Source organism: Eschrichtius robustus, chromosome 2, assembly GCF_028021215.1.
Source record: "Eschrichtius robustus isolate mEscRob2 chromosome 2, mEscRob2.pri, whole genome shotgun sequence".
Taxonomy (NCBI): Eukaryota; Metazoa; Chordata; class Mammalia; order Artiodactyla; family Eschrichtiidae; genus Eschrichtius; species Eschrichtius robustus.
Window position 1 is genome coordinate 165,902,106 of NC_090825.1, and position 15,280 is coordinate 165,917,385.

At 56.4% G+C, this 15,280-nt stretch overlaps 1 protein-coding gene across 4 annotated transcripts in view; it reads left to right on the forward strand.

The window, feature by feature from the left end:
* Positions 1-15,280, forward strand: part of LOC137759904 (BLOC-1-related complex subunit 8) — a 33,703-nt gene that overhangs the window by 10,573 nt on the left and 7,850 nt on the right. The window contains exons 6-8 of one of the 4 annotated variants that reach the window (XM_068536661.1): positions 128-189; positions 12,882-12,981; positions 14,432-14,506. In XM_068536661.1, the coding sequence (XP_068392762.1) occupies positions 128-189; positions 12,882-12,981; positions 14,432-14,506 (237 nt within the window). Of the gene's footprint in view, positions 1-29; positions 1,027-12,881; positions 12,982-14,431; positions 14,507-15,280 lie in introns of those variants that run through there. The other 3 variants (XM_068536664.1, XM_068536662.1, XM_068536663.1) reach the window with 3 other exon arrangements.

A 15,280-nucleotide genomic window follows, 5' to 3' on the forward strand; every position in this document is an offset into this window, starting at 1 on the left:
AACTCCCAGTGCTTCACCTCTTCCCTCAGCCTCGCCCAGGATTTTCCTCAGATGCCACCTCATCAGGGCCACCCTGCAGCCCTAGGGGTCTCTCAGACCTCACCTTGACTCACCTCTTGCCCCCCAGCCCGACCAAAGCTTGGACCCTTGGACACAGCCTTGTGGGACTTGGCAGGGACAGAAGACCAAGTAAGTGTGGCCGGTGCATTCCTCTTGCTCTTGCCTGGAGCCTCTGGGCCAGCCATGAATGTCCTGAGATGGGGCTTTGCTGCCTCTGGATTCTTACCCGCCCCCACTGGCCATGGACACGGCCATGGCCCCTCGGACCGATAACTGCCACCATGACAATCCTGATCATGCACCTGCTGTGTGCCCAGATCTGTGCTGGGGGCTTCACAAGGGTCAGCTTTCATCCTCAGACAGCCCCATAAGGCAGATGTCACCCAAATGCAGATGGGAAAAGAGAGGCTCCGAGAGGTGGCATTATTTGTGTGAGGTCACACAGAGAAGAGTAGACCCCGGCCTAGTTTGGTCCCAGCCCTGCCTCTGACATGCTGTGTGACATGGGTCTGGCACCGACCCTCCCTGGTGCTACCTTTCTCCATCTCAACAAGGAAGGCTGGACTGGACCTTCTCTACAGGCTGAGGCAGGCATTCGTGTACCTGCCTGCCTGGACTGAATTCTGCCTCGAGCAGAAATGCCCACCCCAGGCTCAGGCCATAAGGAGAAGCCACCCTAACTCCAGGGATGGATGTGGGACCCTGGCCTGGCTAATCAGAGCCCTCCATCTCCCAGGTCACAGTGATTGGTTTGAGATGGGCATGTGATCCAATGAGAGGTCTTGCCTGAGGATTTTGCTGGAAAAGTGCAAAAAGTACCATCTTCCTTCTGGGGTTGGTGAGCTCGGCAGATGGACCAGGGGACCTGAGAACATTGCCTGGGGCCCTGGATCCACCTGTACCTGACACTAGAAAATCTCAATTCTTCAGTTTCATGAGTCCCTAAAATTACTGTATTTGCCTAAATTGCTTTGAGTCTGTTTCTGCTGACTTGAGAAGAGCCCACACTGATCTGATCCCTGCGAAGCCTGGGAGATCATGGCCCATGGTTTGTACACCTCTGAAGCCAGCTGTGTGCCAACAAAGTGCCCAGCAAAATGTATAAGGAAGAGCAGAATGGAGTTGTCGAGCCAACAACATGGAGGGTAGAGCCAGGGTGGGTCCCGGGCTCACTGCTCTGGGAGGATCCCCCAGCTTGGCACAGAGAAGTGGTTGGGAGAGAGGGGTGGCAAAGGCCAAGGGCACCCTAGGGGAGACAGAGAGGGTCCTGGTGGGGTATCAGGACTGTGGAGGGGCCTGAGGGCCTGGGAGGAGGTTCAGGAACACAGGAGGTATTAATAATTGCCTCCCACCACCAGGAAACAGGGTCAGCCCTCTCTCACCTCTCCTAGGGTGTACTGGGGGCCTGTGTGCCACCATCCTGCCTTCCCCCTGCCCCAGCTCAGTTGAGGGGGAGGGAGGAGCCTCAGGTTCACATTATTTTAGGCCCTGCCTGGTGTGTAGCCCCCACAGAGTCACTCTCCCTCTCCTCGCCCACTCTGAAGGCACCTCTCGTCCATCTCTCCTTCTACCATGCAGCCATGTATCCATCAAACATTGACCGTTCTCTCTGAGCTAGGCCCTGCCTGCCCAGGGGATGCCCTGGTGAGCCAGACAGACCAACCCTGGCTCCAGGGCTCAGACCCATTGGACAGACGGGCAGCTAAGTGAGGTAATTGCATGTATCCCAGAGGCAGCCTTGGATGGCTCAGGTGCTGTGAGCTAGTGGGGGGCAGTCATGAGGTGCCCTAGACCTTCCGATGGCTCCCCGTCACCCACGGCCCCTGAACACGACCTTAGCCAGCGACTAATAGTACTCTCAAAGAGGTCTGTGCAGGACTGTGGGTTGTCAGATGCCCCACCACCCCAAATCCTGGGACTCACGGAGGTGCTGGTTAATTTGCGCTTCCTTTGCGTGGCCGGCTCGCCTTTCATGCCTGGCGAACGTGCATCCCCTGCCGGCCGCAAGGGGGCGCAAGAGGCAAAGCCTTGGCCGGGCACTCCGCCTCCAAGCTATTCTTAGCCCCTGATTCAAGCCCCTGTCCCCAGTCTTGGCTGATCCTGAAGGGTGCATCGTGACCCTCTGCCCTTTTTCTCTTCACACGTTCTTGCTTCCATTTTCTAGAAAGCGAACTAAGGCTCCGCAAGGCCAGATTACCCAGCAACACCTCGCATCTGCCTCCACGCTCTGGCCGACTTACCCCCTCCCCGGAGTGAAGGGTGTGGGCATGCCCTGACCTGGCTCACTAAGACTTGCTCCCAGAAATAGGTGGGCAGCCAGGAGAGCGACAGGGAACTCCCCGTGCCACGGGGCATTCAAGTAGGGAGCCTAGCACCCACGAGGGTGGGGGTAACCTGGAAGGGCTCCCTGGGTTAAGTGTGGGAACCGTCCCCCCCCACCCCCAGTCTCCTTCAAATTTGTGGATGGAGTAAAAGGAGGCCCAGGAGGGCGGTGACTTGTCTCCAGTTGGTCCACAGTGGTCAGGATGGGAATCAGACTTGAGTTTTGTCTTTTTGTTCTTAGCCCCTGATCCAAGTCCTAGTTTTTATTTCAGGCCTGCTCTGCACTCTGAGGGTCCTGCCCCTGGGAAGCCCCTTCCTGGCCCCTGCCTCATCCCCCAGCAAGGTCTCTGGATGCCCCAAGATTGGTCCGCATGCCCCTACACTACTCAGACCCTCTCCAGGACTCCAGTTCTTCAAGGAAACCATGGAAACACCCCTTTTGTGCTACCACAACACACGGCCCAGGCTCCGGGAGACAGCTGGACACAGACATTTCTAAACCACTGGGTCAGCGCTGAGGTGGAAGGAGGGATGGGGGTGTCAGAACACCAGATGGGAGGGGGGATAGGGAAGGCTTTTGGAGGAGGAGGGGGCATTGGAGGCCAACCTTGAAACGCTTCTCCCCCCCAGAGGAGAGACTACTATTGTCCCCACTTTTCACATGAGCAAACAGGCTCAGACGGGTGAAGTGACTGGCCTGAGGTCACACAGCGAGTGGGAGTCGGAGCTGGGATGGGAACCCAGGGTCCTCGAACCCTGAAGCCCTATCCACGGGACCACACTGTCCTTGCCATGGAGGATCCTTCAAAGTCTTCCCCTGCTGACATTCTGGGAGAGGATCTGGAGAGGGAGACTTGGGGGGAGCAGCTTCTACACCTCCTCACCTTCCCATCCCTGTCTCCACCTTCCAGGCCCCTTTCCCAGATCTTCCTCTCTGGCCTTTTCCATTCCCTTCTCCCTCGAAATCTCCCTTTCAACCCCCCAATCTCTTACTCCAACACCTAAGAGTGTCCCCTCATCTGAGAAGACTGAGGTTGAGACTCTTGATTGGCCCAGTGGGGAGTGTGGGTCCACACGTGGTAACACAGCCAGTGATGGGGGAGGGTATAGGACAGGAACAGGGGTAAAGGCAGAAAGAAGGAGTCGTTATAGGAAACGGTGTGAATGATAGAAGATGGTATGGACCGGAATGGGAAGGGTGTTTGGGAACATGAGTGGTGGAAGGGGACAACGTGGCAGGGGCAAGAACACAGGAGCAAGCCCCAGTGGTGAGGGGGCAAGAGCTGTGGCCCATAGTGGGCAGCCCCAGCTGGCTCAGCCCAGGCTGCTCCCAGAGCTGCTCCAGCTGCCGCCCTCACGTAACCAGAGCCTGCTTGTTGCATCAGAGGCAGGCAGGCGGTCTTGGGTAAACAGAGCAGCTCTCGAGGGCCCCAGGGCTCCCCAGCCACCTCCACACTCCCCAAGCCTTGTTCTGTGCCTTCGAGCCCAGGCAGAAACCCCCAACCTGGCCTAGGCCCTGGTGTGTTCTTGGGACACCTGAGTGTCTGGTGTTGAGCACTGAAGGGCAGCAAAGACGGGGTGGGAGAGGCAGGAACCCTGATCCCCACCTTTATGACACAGTGTGAACCCTAGTTTTTTTGGTCCAAGGAGAAATCTGTGCCCAGGCTGGGGATCCAAACTTCCCATGTCACAGATGGGGAAACTGAGGTGTGGGGAGAGGCACAAGCCTCCCAGGGTCTCTGTTCCCTTTCTCAGTGTCCCCCACATACTAATATCTCCACATGTTCCCCCCTGAGTCCAGGGGTCCAATTATCTCCTGTTGTCTTCTTAGAAGGTGGACACCAGGCAGCTATTGCAACCCACCTGCTCTCCCCTTTCATCTGCCCCAGTGGACCCCCTCCCCCTATCTCCAAGCCTCTCTTTGGGTGCCCAGCTAAATCTACTTCCACTCACTGCTCTGGCTTCATCTTCCCCCACCAAAGAATGTTCTGCACTCTTTCTCTGAACCTTTGCAAGTCCTGTTCCCTCTTCTTCTACCAGTGGCAAACTCCTACTCATGCTTCAAGGCCCAGTATAAATGCTCTGCCCCTCTTTGGGGGAAGCCCTCCCTGACCCCTCTGGCCCAGTTCTGATCCCACAGGGATAAGGAGTATGTGGTAGCTCTGCCTCCTCCAGACTGGGGGCTTCTCCAGAATTGCCGAGTCAAAAGTCATCTTCATCCTGTAATTCTTTCCACCTTGATTCACTCATTAATCCTGCTCTGATCCCCCTCTGGGCCTGGACCTGTGCTGGGTGGTGCTGGGATCCCAGGGAGGGGGTCCAGTCCTGGAAGCTGACCTCTGAAGTGGAGGAGGGCGCCCAGCCACCGAGGGGTCTGTTACCCTCCTGTCAAAGCACGTGGGTCACATTCTGCTGCAGGAGGCACACAGCTGGGCGAGGTCCCTCAGCGACCCCAGAGCCCCTTTCTGCAGTCCCTCCATTTGGGTGAGAGCAAGGGTCAGGGTTGGCTTCGAGAAGGTCTCGGTGCCTGGGGCCTCAGGGTCCCGGGTGGGAGTTACATATCACTCAGGTTGGAGTTAGCCCAGAGTAGGAGATAGCAGGGTGTTACAGACAGGGTCCGAATTAGGGTCAGGCTCAGCAGTAAGGTCAGGGTCGCCCACTGACATCGGGGGAAGCCTGGCAGGTCTGATCCAGCTCCCTCCCGGGCCCCCCTCCCTCATTATACTATTCCCCCACGTCAGAGTCTTCCCGCGTCTGAGTCTCGGGCCCCAGAACTCCCGGGACCCGGCCACGCCCAAGTGCCCGCCCGTCACAGCCCACGGGCACGCCCTCGATGCAAATTTACGCCCCGCCCAATCAGCTCCCGGGGGCGGGGCCGCCCGCTCTGAAGGCCCCTGCGGCCGCAGGGCGCTCGGGGTTCTGAGCCGCTTCCTCCAGGTCGTTGCGCGAGCGTCCAAGGGTCCAGGTGTAGCAGGTGCGTGTTGCGTCGGGCCGCGGTTTGTGCGGTGTCCTTTGAATGGCATCTGTGAGCTGGGTTGAGTTCCAAAGTCCGAATGTCCTGCTGTGCGAGGGAGAGTTGTGTCTAAGAGGTGTGCAGTCCTAGGATCGTGAGTTTGAGAGGTTATGTGTCCAGGGTTTGTGTGTCCAAAGGGTATGTGTCCAAGGGGTGTGAGTCTGAGGGTTGTGTTCGAGGGGGAGTGTTCGATGGTTGTGGTTCTGAGACGTTGTGTGTCCGAAAGGGTGAGTGTCCCAGGGGTTGCATGTCCAGGAGTTATGTCTGAAGGAGTGTGTGTCATGTCTGAGGGGTTGTGCGTCCAAAGGGCATGTGTCTGAGGGTTGTGTCAGTTGGGGAATTGTGTGTCCAAAGTTGTGGTGCCATGAGCCCCTGGTATGCGACTGTGAGTTACAGTGGTCCCCTTTCCTGGGTCACATCCCTTTATGCATCCTGGAGGCCCCTGTGCACAACCACGACCCCGTGCCTTCCTGCTGTTGGTGTGCCCTTGTGTGTCACGGCCCCAGACCTGCAAGTGGCATGACATCCACGTGTGCCTGTGACCGCCATGACCCTCACCCACCCCATGGGGTTTGCACTTCATGCAGTGAACGTGGGGCCTCAGCTGGGCCCACAGGATGCCTCAGTGGCTGAGGGCAGGATGGTGGGCACAGAGCCCTGAGTGGGGCACCACAGCTGCCTGGGCCACTTCCTCCCCGTGCCTCAGTGTCCCATATGGGACATGGGTATAGGAACGATAGTCACAGCCCTCCGAGGTTGTCAGCACATGACAAGCCCGTGGCTGCGTTACTTTCATGGTCATGGTCCCCACCCTCTGCCTCTCTCAGGGACCAGGGCAACAGACGTTGCCAACTGGGGTCCCTGGCTATTCCCAGTCCCCAGGCTGAAGACCCAAGGAGTCAGAAATAGCTGAAGCCTTTTGCCTGACCGGCTGAGAATCCTCACTGGGGAAGGTCAGGACCTCTGGATCTTTGGCGTCGGGGATGAGAACTTTCAGACTCTTGGGGTGAAGGAAACGGGGTTCAAAAAAGTATTTAGACCCAGAAGGACAAGTGTATGGGGTTTGATTCCAAAGGTCAAAGGAGCTTTGGGGACTTCCCTGGTGGCGCAGTGGTTGAGAATCTGCCTGCTAATGCAGGGGACACGGGTTCGAGCCCTGGTCTGGGAAGATCCCACATGCCTCAGAGCAGCTGGGCCCGTGAGCCACAATTACTGAGCCTGCGCGTCTGGAGCCTGTGCTCCGCAACAAGAGAGGCTGCGATAGTGAGAGGCCCGTGCACCGCGATGAAGAGTGGCCTCCGCTTGCCACAACTAGAGAAAGCCCTCGCACAGAAGCGAAGACCCAACACAGCCATAAATAAATTAATTAATTTAAAAAAAAAAAAAAAGGAGCTTTGGGAGAAGTCAGCCTTGCTCCCTCCTGTCCCCATACCTGCCTTCCACTACCTGTCTGAGTCCAGGAGTGAATCTTGGCCTCCAGGGAATGGAATTTTGGGACATTTAGAGTCCTGGGGTCTCACCTGCGAGAGCTGGGAACTTGCTATCTGGTCTGAAGCTGCCACTTTGCAGGAGGGAAGACTGAGGCCAGGTGGAAACACCCAGACCCCTCAGAGAAAGGATGGACTCAAGGCTGCCCCTCAGCCCCTAGGAGAACTAAAGCCAGGAGTGAGGGGCCTCAGCTTCCTCTCTCCTCTCTGTGTGACCTCAGACAAATAGCTACCCCTTTCTGACCCTGTGACCTGAGCAATTTGAGCCCGGTCTTACTTCCCATCTCCAACTAATGATTGATTTCATTAAATCATTACCCAACCAGGCAGACATCTAGAAAATGCAAATTAGAGGAGAAAGGGAATTAAAATCATTTGTCACCCCAACTCAGATGCAATGAGTGTAGACATGTTGGGGGTCTGCCCTTCTGGAATATTAGAGGCACATATGCACCTGGAGACAGATGTCATTTTTCAGAGAGTATTTATCACATTCCTGGGATCCCATGTGGGGTCGGAGAGGTCACCCCAGCCCAGGCCCATGAATCCGAGTGGGATGTACGCAGAGGTTGGGTCCCATTTCTCAGCCTCCCAAAGGTCCTCCCTGAGCCTGCATCTTGGGGGGGCTTGTGAGGCTGCCCACTGGCCCCAGGGAACTCAGGAATGAATGTCTCAGATCCCACTGGTGCCCAGGCCCACTTCCCAGACTGGGTCGGAGGGGGTGAGTTTGGGGCACGGCCGGACAACCCTGTGGTATAAGCCCACGCTTGAGCGAGGATCTGGGGTCCCACCGTGTGGCCCTGGGAAGGAGCCTGTTTCCTCCTGTGTAAAACAGGGCAGCCGTCTCCGCTTCACTGGGCTATCTGAGTCAAGCTGGTCCTGTGTGTAAATGAGGTGGAGCATGGGCCCGGGCAGACAGCAGGCACTCAGTAACAGGAGGTGCCATCCGAACTGTGACCGAGTGGGCGTGCCTGTGAACCCCATCCAGGTCCACCCTCACCCCACCCTCCACCAGGGGCCAAGCAAGCCTCAGGCCTGTCAGCTTCCCTGTCCTGATCTCCTCCAGGTTCAGGTTCACCAGAGGTTGAGGTGGGGTCCTCGGAAGGGAACAATCCAGGCAAGTTGTCATAATGAGTCACTGCTGTGGGCACAGGCCTGCCTCTGTCCAGTTTCCACAATCAGAGCCCCGACCCTCTCCCACTGGATGCTGTCCTGGCCTCCTGCTCCCAAAGGACTTTTCCCCACAGCAGCCACGGAGTCTGCTGAAAATCCTGAATTGCACCACAGCCACCCCCCACCCCCGTTCATACACCCTCCATGACTCTCCATTGCTCTACAGCCCGCTCTTTCACCCTGATCCCCAAGGCCCCTTGCAGCCTCCCTGCCCTCTTCTGTCTCCAGATGCCCCTTGCTCACCCATACCTGGCAATACCAGCCATGCCTGCACCTGGAACCCACCCAGCACATTCCCACCTCAGGGCCTTTGCACCTGCCATTCCTTCCACCAGGCAGTCTCTCACCCACACCCCTTCATGGCTGGTGTCCTCTCGTCCTTGAGGTCCCCTTTTCAAAAAGTCCCTTCTGGCCCCTCTTTCCAAAGCAGCTCCCTCCCCTGCCACCTCCCCCACTGCCTCCCCGTATAGCTGTGGTCCCCGACCTTTTTAGCACCAGGGACCGGTTTCATGGAAGACAATTTTTCCACAGACTGGGGGCAGGGGGGATGGTTCAGGTGGTAATGTGAGCGATGAGGAGCGGCAGATGAAGCTTCGCTTGCTTGCCCTCCACTCCCCTCCTGCTGTGCAGCCAGGTTCCTAACAGGCTGCGGACGGGTAGCAGTCCGCAGCCCGGGAGTTGGGGACCCCTGCCCTATAGAATTTCATTGGTGAGGGCTCTGTCCCTGACAGTTTACGTGTCTGTCGTCTCCCCCACCAGACTGGGCAATGGGAAAGGCCAGACGGGTCTGTCCACTCCCTGCCCTTGTGTCCCTGGCACCTTGGTCAGCTCCCAGACATTTCTTGGGGAAGAAAGTGGGGACCGGGGATGCCTCAAAGGCCCCATCTTGGGTTCCCCACTGGCTGTGTCTTGGGTCTGCTGGGCTATGGGCTGAGTCTCTTCCGCTCAGCTCTGACAGATGTGCTAATTTCCCAAGCAGGGAGGCCTGGGCCTCTGGGGATGAATTTCTGGGGCCCTACGGGGAGATCTTTCTCTGGAACAAAGAGAGAGAAGCCTTGGGTCGTTCCTGCAGCTGCCACTGCAGCTTAGGGGACATCGTTGGGGGCCTTCGGTGGCCGAGGGCTCTGACTTGTGTGAGATAGCAGAGTTGGGTTCTGAATGTATGGTCTCTCTCAGCCCCAGGGGTAGGAGTCCCAAGCCCCATGGGAGGTGGGATGGGGCACGTCTCCATTTGCAGTGGCCGTGACAGAGAAAATGGCCTTTCTGGCAGGACCTGCAGTGGACAGTGAGGGCAGCCAGGTCCTGCATGACCCCGGGACATAGTTTCCTTCCAAGGTGGGCACTGGAACCTTCAGAGGGTCAGCCCCTTGGCCTGAGAGAAGCATGAGCACCATCCAGTGGGCTGTCGTGCTGTGGGCTGTTTAGAGAGGGGTGGGGGAGCAGGGGTCCCCTCAAACTGGTGGCCTGTGGGCCAGATGGGGCCTCAAATTTGTTTTGTGAACCATGAGGTGTTTAAAAGAAAACGGAACCCGTTGCCGATGTTTCTTCCACTTGTTAAGCAGTTGTTTGCTCATTCATTCAAAAAAGGGCGATTGCGGACCTACTGTGTGCCGGGCATTGGGAAGGCTCCATCCCTGCCCTCGTGGAACGGACATCTTAGTGGGGCAACAGGATCATCAAAGAAAGTAACAAAGAAGCACCAAAAATATCTGGTAGGACTAAGTGACACAGGGAAAGAGAAATCTGGTCTGGGGAAATTAGCACCTCTAGAAAGAGAGATTTCTGCCCAGGCTTGAAGGACGTGTAGCAGCGTCTCAGACCTGGGTGAGTCTGAGAAGGGCATTCCGGGAAGAGGGCACAGCGGGGTCAAAAGCCTGGCAATGGGAAAGTGGCAGGTCTGTCTGGGGCTGGTGTTTCAGGTGCCTGGAAAGGGGTGGAAGGTGAGCTGGGAACCTGCTGGTAGATGAGGCCTGTCTGAAGTAGAGGGACAGGTAGGTGAGTGCCTGAGGCGCCCCCAGGGCCCATTGTACCAATGGGGAAACTGAGGCTTGGAGCATGTCAGGCAATGAGCGTACAGTGGAGCCAGTGGAGTGGGTACCCCCGTCTGGCTGTGCCCATAGCCACAGCCAGGCCATCATACTTCTCAGCACATGGAGCAGGCCTGGGGAGGGGTCTGTGGAGGTGGGTCTGAGGGTCCCTCACTGGGCCTCCGTTTCCCCATGAGTGCCAGAGGGACCTATAAACAAAGGGACCCTCCCCAAAGGGCCTTCTCCAGCTGGAACATTCTGGGTTTCTGGGATTCAGAGCCACACGTGGGTAACACACCCCACCCTCAGACCCCCACAGTCCCCAGGAATACCCCGAAGATCCCCTCAACCCCCTGCCACCTGCACCAGCATAGCTTGTGTTCCCCATGCAGTGTCCGTACGTGCGATCCCTGAGATCTTCACACCCCACCCTCAGAACCCCCAGCCCTGAACCCACATCTCTCCCCTGGGGGGGTGCTCCCACCCTGCCTCAGGAAGCCAGAGGGTGGGCGATACCCCTGCAGGGGATAGAGGCCCTATCTGTGTCTGGGGGCCTGCTTATAATGGGGGACTAGCATGGATCTGGGGAGTCTACATGTGTTTGGGGAGCTCTGTGTGTGTCTAGGAGGGTTGCATGTTGTTGGGGGTTGTGTGTTTGGGGGTGTCTGCGTATATTGGGGGGTTGTGTACATTCGAGGGATCGGCAGGTGTTGGGGGACTCTGTGTGTGTCTGAGGGGTCTGCGTGTGCAGAGGCCTCTGTGTGTGTTTTGGGGATGTGTGTTTGGCAGGCCGTGTGGGTTTGGGAGGGCTCTGCATGTATTGTGGACTGCATGTGTCTTGGGGACTTATGTATGTGGGTGTTTGGGGGTGATGCATGTGTTTGGGGGGGTCTCCCTGCGAGGGGAATCTCCCAACCCCCCCCATCTGTACGTAGGAGGAAAGGACTTTCTCCCTGACCCCCTGTCCCCAGCACCCTTCCTGGGTTTGCCCGGGGCCCTCACTCTGAGCTGGGCACCCCAGGGCTGAGGAGAGGTGACTCCAAGGCCTTCTGGGAGGGGTCAGGCTCAATGATGGCAAAAGCTGCCTGCATAGAGAAAGAGGGCGATATTATCTCCAGAGCATCTGCTTCAGAGAGGCCCCCAAATCAGGGAGGTGTCGCCGACTCTCCCCATCTTCTGGGGTAGGAAGCTGAGGCCCAGAGAAGTATGGTCGCACGGTAGTCACTGCCAGAGCCCGCCTTCTCCCCAGGGCAGGTGAGGGGCTCCAGGGGCCGTTGTGGGCTGAGCCAGCCCCTAGGTCACCCACAGTGCCCCCCCACCTGGGCCACCATCTCCCCAGGCTCCCAGGGGAGGAGGCGGCCCAGGGCCCCGGCTCGGGGAGGGTGGGGGGGTCGCCAGCAGCTGGGGTGGGAGCCGCTGGAGCCCTCAAGAGAGGGGAGGGGGGGTCCCGACTTTCCAAGGGGCTCTTCCTGTCGCTTGTAATGAGGTACTTGGGGAGCAGGTGATGAAACCACCGCCTGGGTTGCGTGAGGCGGGGCCACCGGCCTGATTTGCTGCAAGGCCCAGGAGCAGCGCCCCCTCCCCGCTTCGCCGAGTCCCGAGGGCCCTCACCTCCCCCAGGCCACCCACCTGCCTCTCACTTCTCCTTTCCTCCTCTCCTTTCCTCGCCGGCCTGGGTCCCCCACCAAGCTGAGGCCTCTGAGCTCAAGGGTCTGGCAGCGTGACTTTGCCACTTGTCCCTCCATTAAAGCCCCCCTGGGAGCCAAGAAGGGGAACTTGACTGTTCCTGATCTTTTCTCTCAAACCTCACTGCAAAGCCTTTGAGATCAGGATTCTGTGACCCATTTTGTGGGGGAGGAAGTAGGGGTCTGATGTCGCCCAGCGTGTCACAGTAAGTGTCACCGTGGTCTTGCACGATGGCACGCTGACTCAGCATCCCCAGTTCCAAGGCCCTTCTTCCTTCTGGCTTCTGGGAGGCCAGAAGGCAAGATTGATAGATTCCTCCACTGCCCCCTCCTTCCCAGCTGGTGGGAGAAGGATTCTCGCTCCCATTTACAGGTGAGAAAACTGAGTCCTTCCACAGGGAGAGGCCAGCAGTGAAGGGTTAGTGGGAGGGTGGGATTCCTTCCAGACCCCCATCTCCATCACCAGGGGGCTAAGAGACCTCTTAGAGGGAGATGACAGTCATGGCCTGAAGGACTGCAGCAGTGTTTGTTGATGGACTTAATGACCACAGGTATCACCTTAGTTTCTGATGCTCCAGGCACTCATGAAATCTTCCTTTGCACCCCCAGTTCCCCCCTCCAGAACAACGCTCAGGCCTGAGACCCCAGGCTCCCTCCCAACCCCAGGCATATGCCACCAGCACGTCCTGTCCCCTTGGTCACCAAACAATCCATCCTCTTCTGCCTACCTGCAGCCCCCGTCCCAGTTCAGGCCCCTCACCTCCCACCTAGACACCTGCCCCAGCCTCTCTGGGCCACCTCGCTCCTGCCCAGACAGATGCTGTTCTCATGGCAGCCATGACTAAGGACGAGGTTTGTTTTGGGGGTTTTTTTATTTTTGTTTTTTTGGCCGTGCCGCACAGCATGTGAGATCTTAGTTCCCAGACCAGGGATCGAACCCATGCCCCCTATAATGGAAGCGCAGAGTCTTAACCACTGGACGGCCAGGGAAGTCCCCAGGGACGAGGTTTTTAAAAAAATCTTTTGGTTGAGATAAATCACATAGAGAAAAATGCAAAAGTCAGTGGAGTAGGGCTAAAAAATTTGCACAAACTGAACACACCTATGTATCCAGGTCCTGGCCCGGGGAACCGAACACCCCAGCCCCCGGACTCCCGCTGTCCTGTCACAGTGCCTGCTCCAGGTGGCCACTGTGCTCATATCCATCACTGTAGGTGAGTTTTGCCTGTTCTGGAACTTCATATAAATGGAATCACATGATGTGTCCTCTCTATGGAGCCCAGTATTGCTGAACTGGCACATGGTCTGGGAGATTCACCTGTGTGGTTGCATGGAGGTGGAATGCATCCTTTTTCTGTGCTGTATAGTAGTCTTGCACAGAATCTACCAAAAATCATTTACCAATTCTCCCATTGAGGGCATTTGAGTTGTTTCCAATTTGGGGCTATGACAAATGAGGCTGCTGAGAACATTCTTGTCTGTGTCCTTTGGTAAAACATGGACACTTTTCTCTTAGGTGAATATTGAAGAGGAGCATCGCTGGGTCAAAGGGTAGATGCATGTTCAGCTTTAGTAGGTGCCAGACAGTTTTCCAGAGTGGCTCTACCTCTTTCTCTTTCCACCAGCAATGCATGGAAGTACAAGGGGATTATTTAAACTGTAAAATCATATCCTGACCCTCCCCTGCCTCCAAACTCTCTGTGGCTTCCTAATGCCCTCAGAGTAAAACCCACACTCGTCACTGTGGCCCACAAGGACCTATGTGATCCAAGCCACAGCTCCCCCCACCACCAGTCCCCTCCCCTCTCTCCCTTGCTCGCACTGTCCAGCCATAGAGATTTCTTTGCTTTTTTCAAAATGCCAAACTCATGATCACTCTGAGCCTTTGCCCTTGCAGTTCCCCCTGCCAGGAACACCCTTGCACCAGATCTCCCCACAACTGACTCTTCCTTTGCTTGGCTGTGTCTTTCTTGGGCTTTGGGTCTCAGTTCAGATGTCACCTCTTCAGAGAGATCTTCCTTGAAATCCCTGGCTTCTAACATTGCCCCTTTCGTGGTCAATACTTCTCTCTTTTTAGACTTAGGTTCTGACCTACAAGAGCTTCATAAAATGACTTGGGCGGTTCCCATTGTTTTCAAAGGTCTGAGGTAGTTTAAAGAACATTTCACTTTCCTGTCCTTTAAGATTTGATAAAATAGCCATAAAACTGTCGGGGCCTGTTGTCCTTTTAATGGTAGGTCTCAAGTCACTTTTCTAATCTTCTGTGGTCATTGGTCTACTTAAGCTTTCTACTTCTTTTGAGGTCAGTTTATCACAATGGTTGGCACTTGATAAATGCCAAGTGTGGGGGGGCAAAGAAAGGGGTGGGAGGTATTGGACTCTTGACTTCAAATGCCCACTCCCCTGCCCATCTGCTCAGGGCCCCATCCAGCCCTTCCACTGAGGCTCAACTACATGCTTCCTCCTTTGAGATGCCCTCTTGGATTTCTCCTGACTCTTCTTCCCTTTCCTGGGTCGATGAGTCCACCTGTGCCTCTCTGCTGGGCAGATGCCACAAGCTCTCTGCTTTCTAGCTGGACATTGGTGGGGGGGATATGCGCACAGAAGAGTACTCCCCTAACCTCAGCCCCTCCTAACCTCAGCCTCCCCCCTCGTGCTCTGCAGATTCAGCACGTACAGCCACCTCCCCCCAGCAGTTCCGGTCACGGTCACGCCAACATCTGGAGAAGGGGCCGCCAGGTCTGTCTGCTGCTTGGGGTGGGGATTTGCATGTGAGTACAAATATATATGCACACCCTGGGCCTTCCGCCTCCGCATTCCTTGGCTGGCCCTTCACACCTGGGCCTGAGGCAGGTCAACGCTGAGTGGCTGGATTTGCATGCCCGTGTATTTCTGGGTAGGGAGTCAGCTGGGGGAGTCTGAGAGGAAGTTGTTGAGGGAAGCTGGGGGGAGTTCAAATGTGTCCCTCTTGACCTGCTCCCTTCACCAAATCTTCCCAGTCACCCCTCTGACTTGTCCTGAGGGTCTTCCAGTCTCGGGGAGAGGGAGAGAGCTGGATATATGACCCCCTTAGCCCCACAGAGTCAGAACTGGAGGGGATGGTTGGAGGCTGTGGGAGACCAGAGTGAGGGCAGGGAGGGCTTCATGGAGGAATGGATTTTTTGAGCTAGGTTTCTGAAATGTGAATAGGAGTTGGCCAGGTGCAGAAGGGGCAACAAGGGCTTTTCAGGCAGAGATATTTTGTTGAAGGTAGAGAACAGTGGGCAGGAGCTGATTGGAGCAGGCCTTTTTTACTTTTTTAAAATTTATTTTATTTATTTGGCTGCGCCGGGTCTTAGTTGCAGCACGCGAGATCTTCGTTTCGGTGTGCAGGATCTAATTCCCTGACCAGGGATTGAACCCAGGCCCACTGCATTGGGAGCGCAGAGTCTTTTTTTTTTAATATTTTTCTTTCTTTTTATTTATTTATTTATTTATTTTTGACTGCGTGGGGTCTTCGTTGCTGCGCATGGG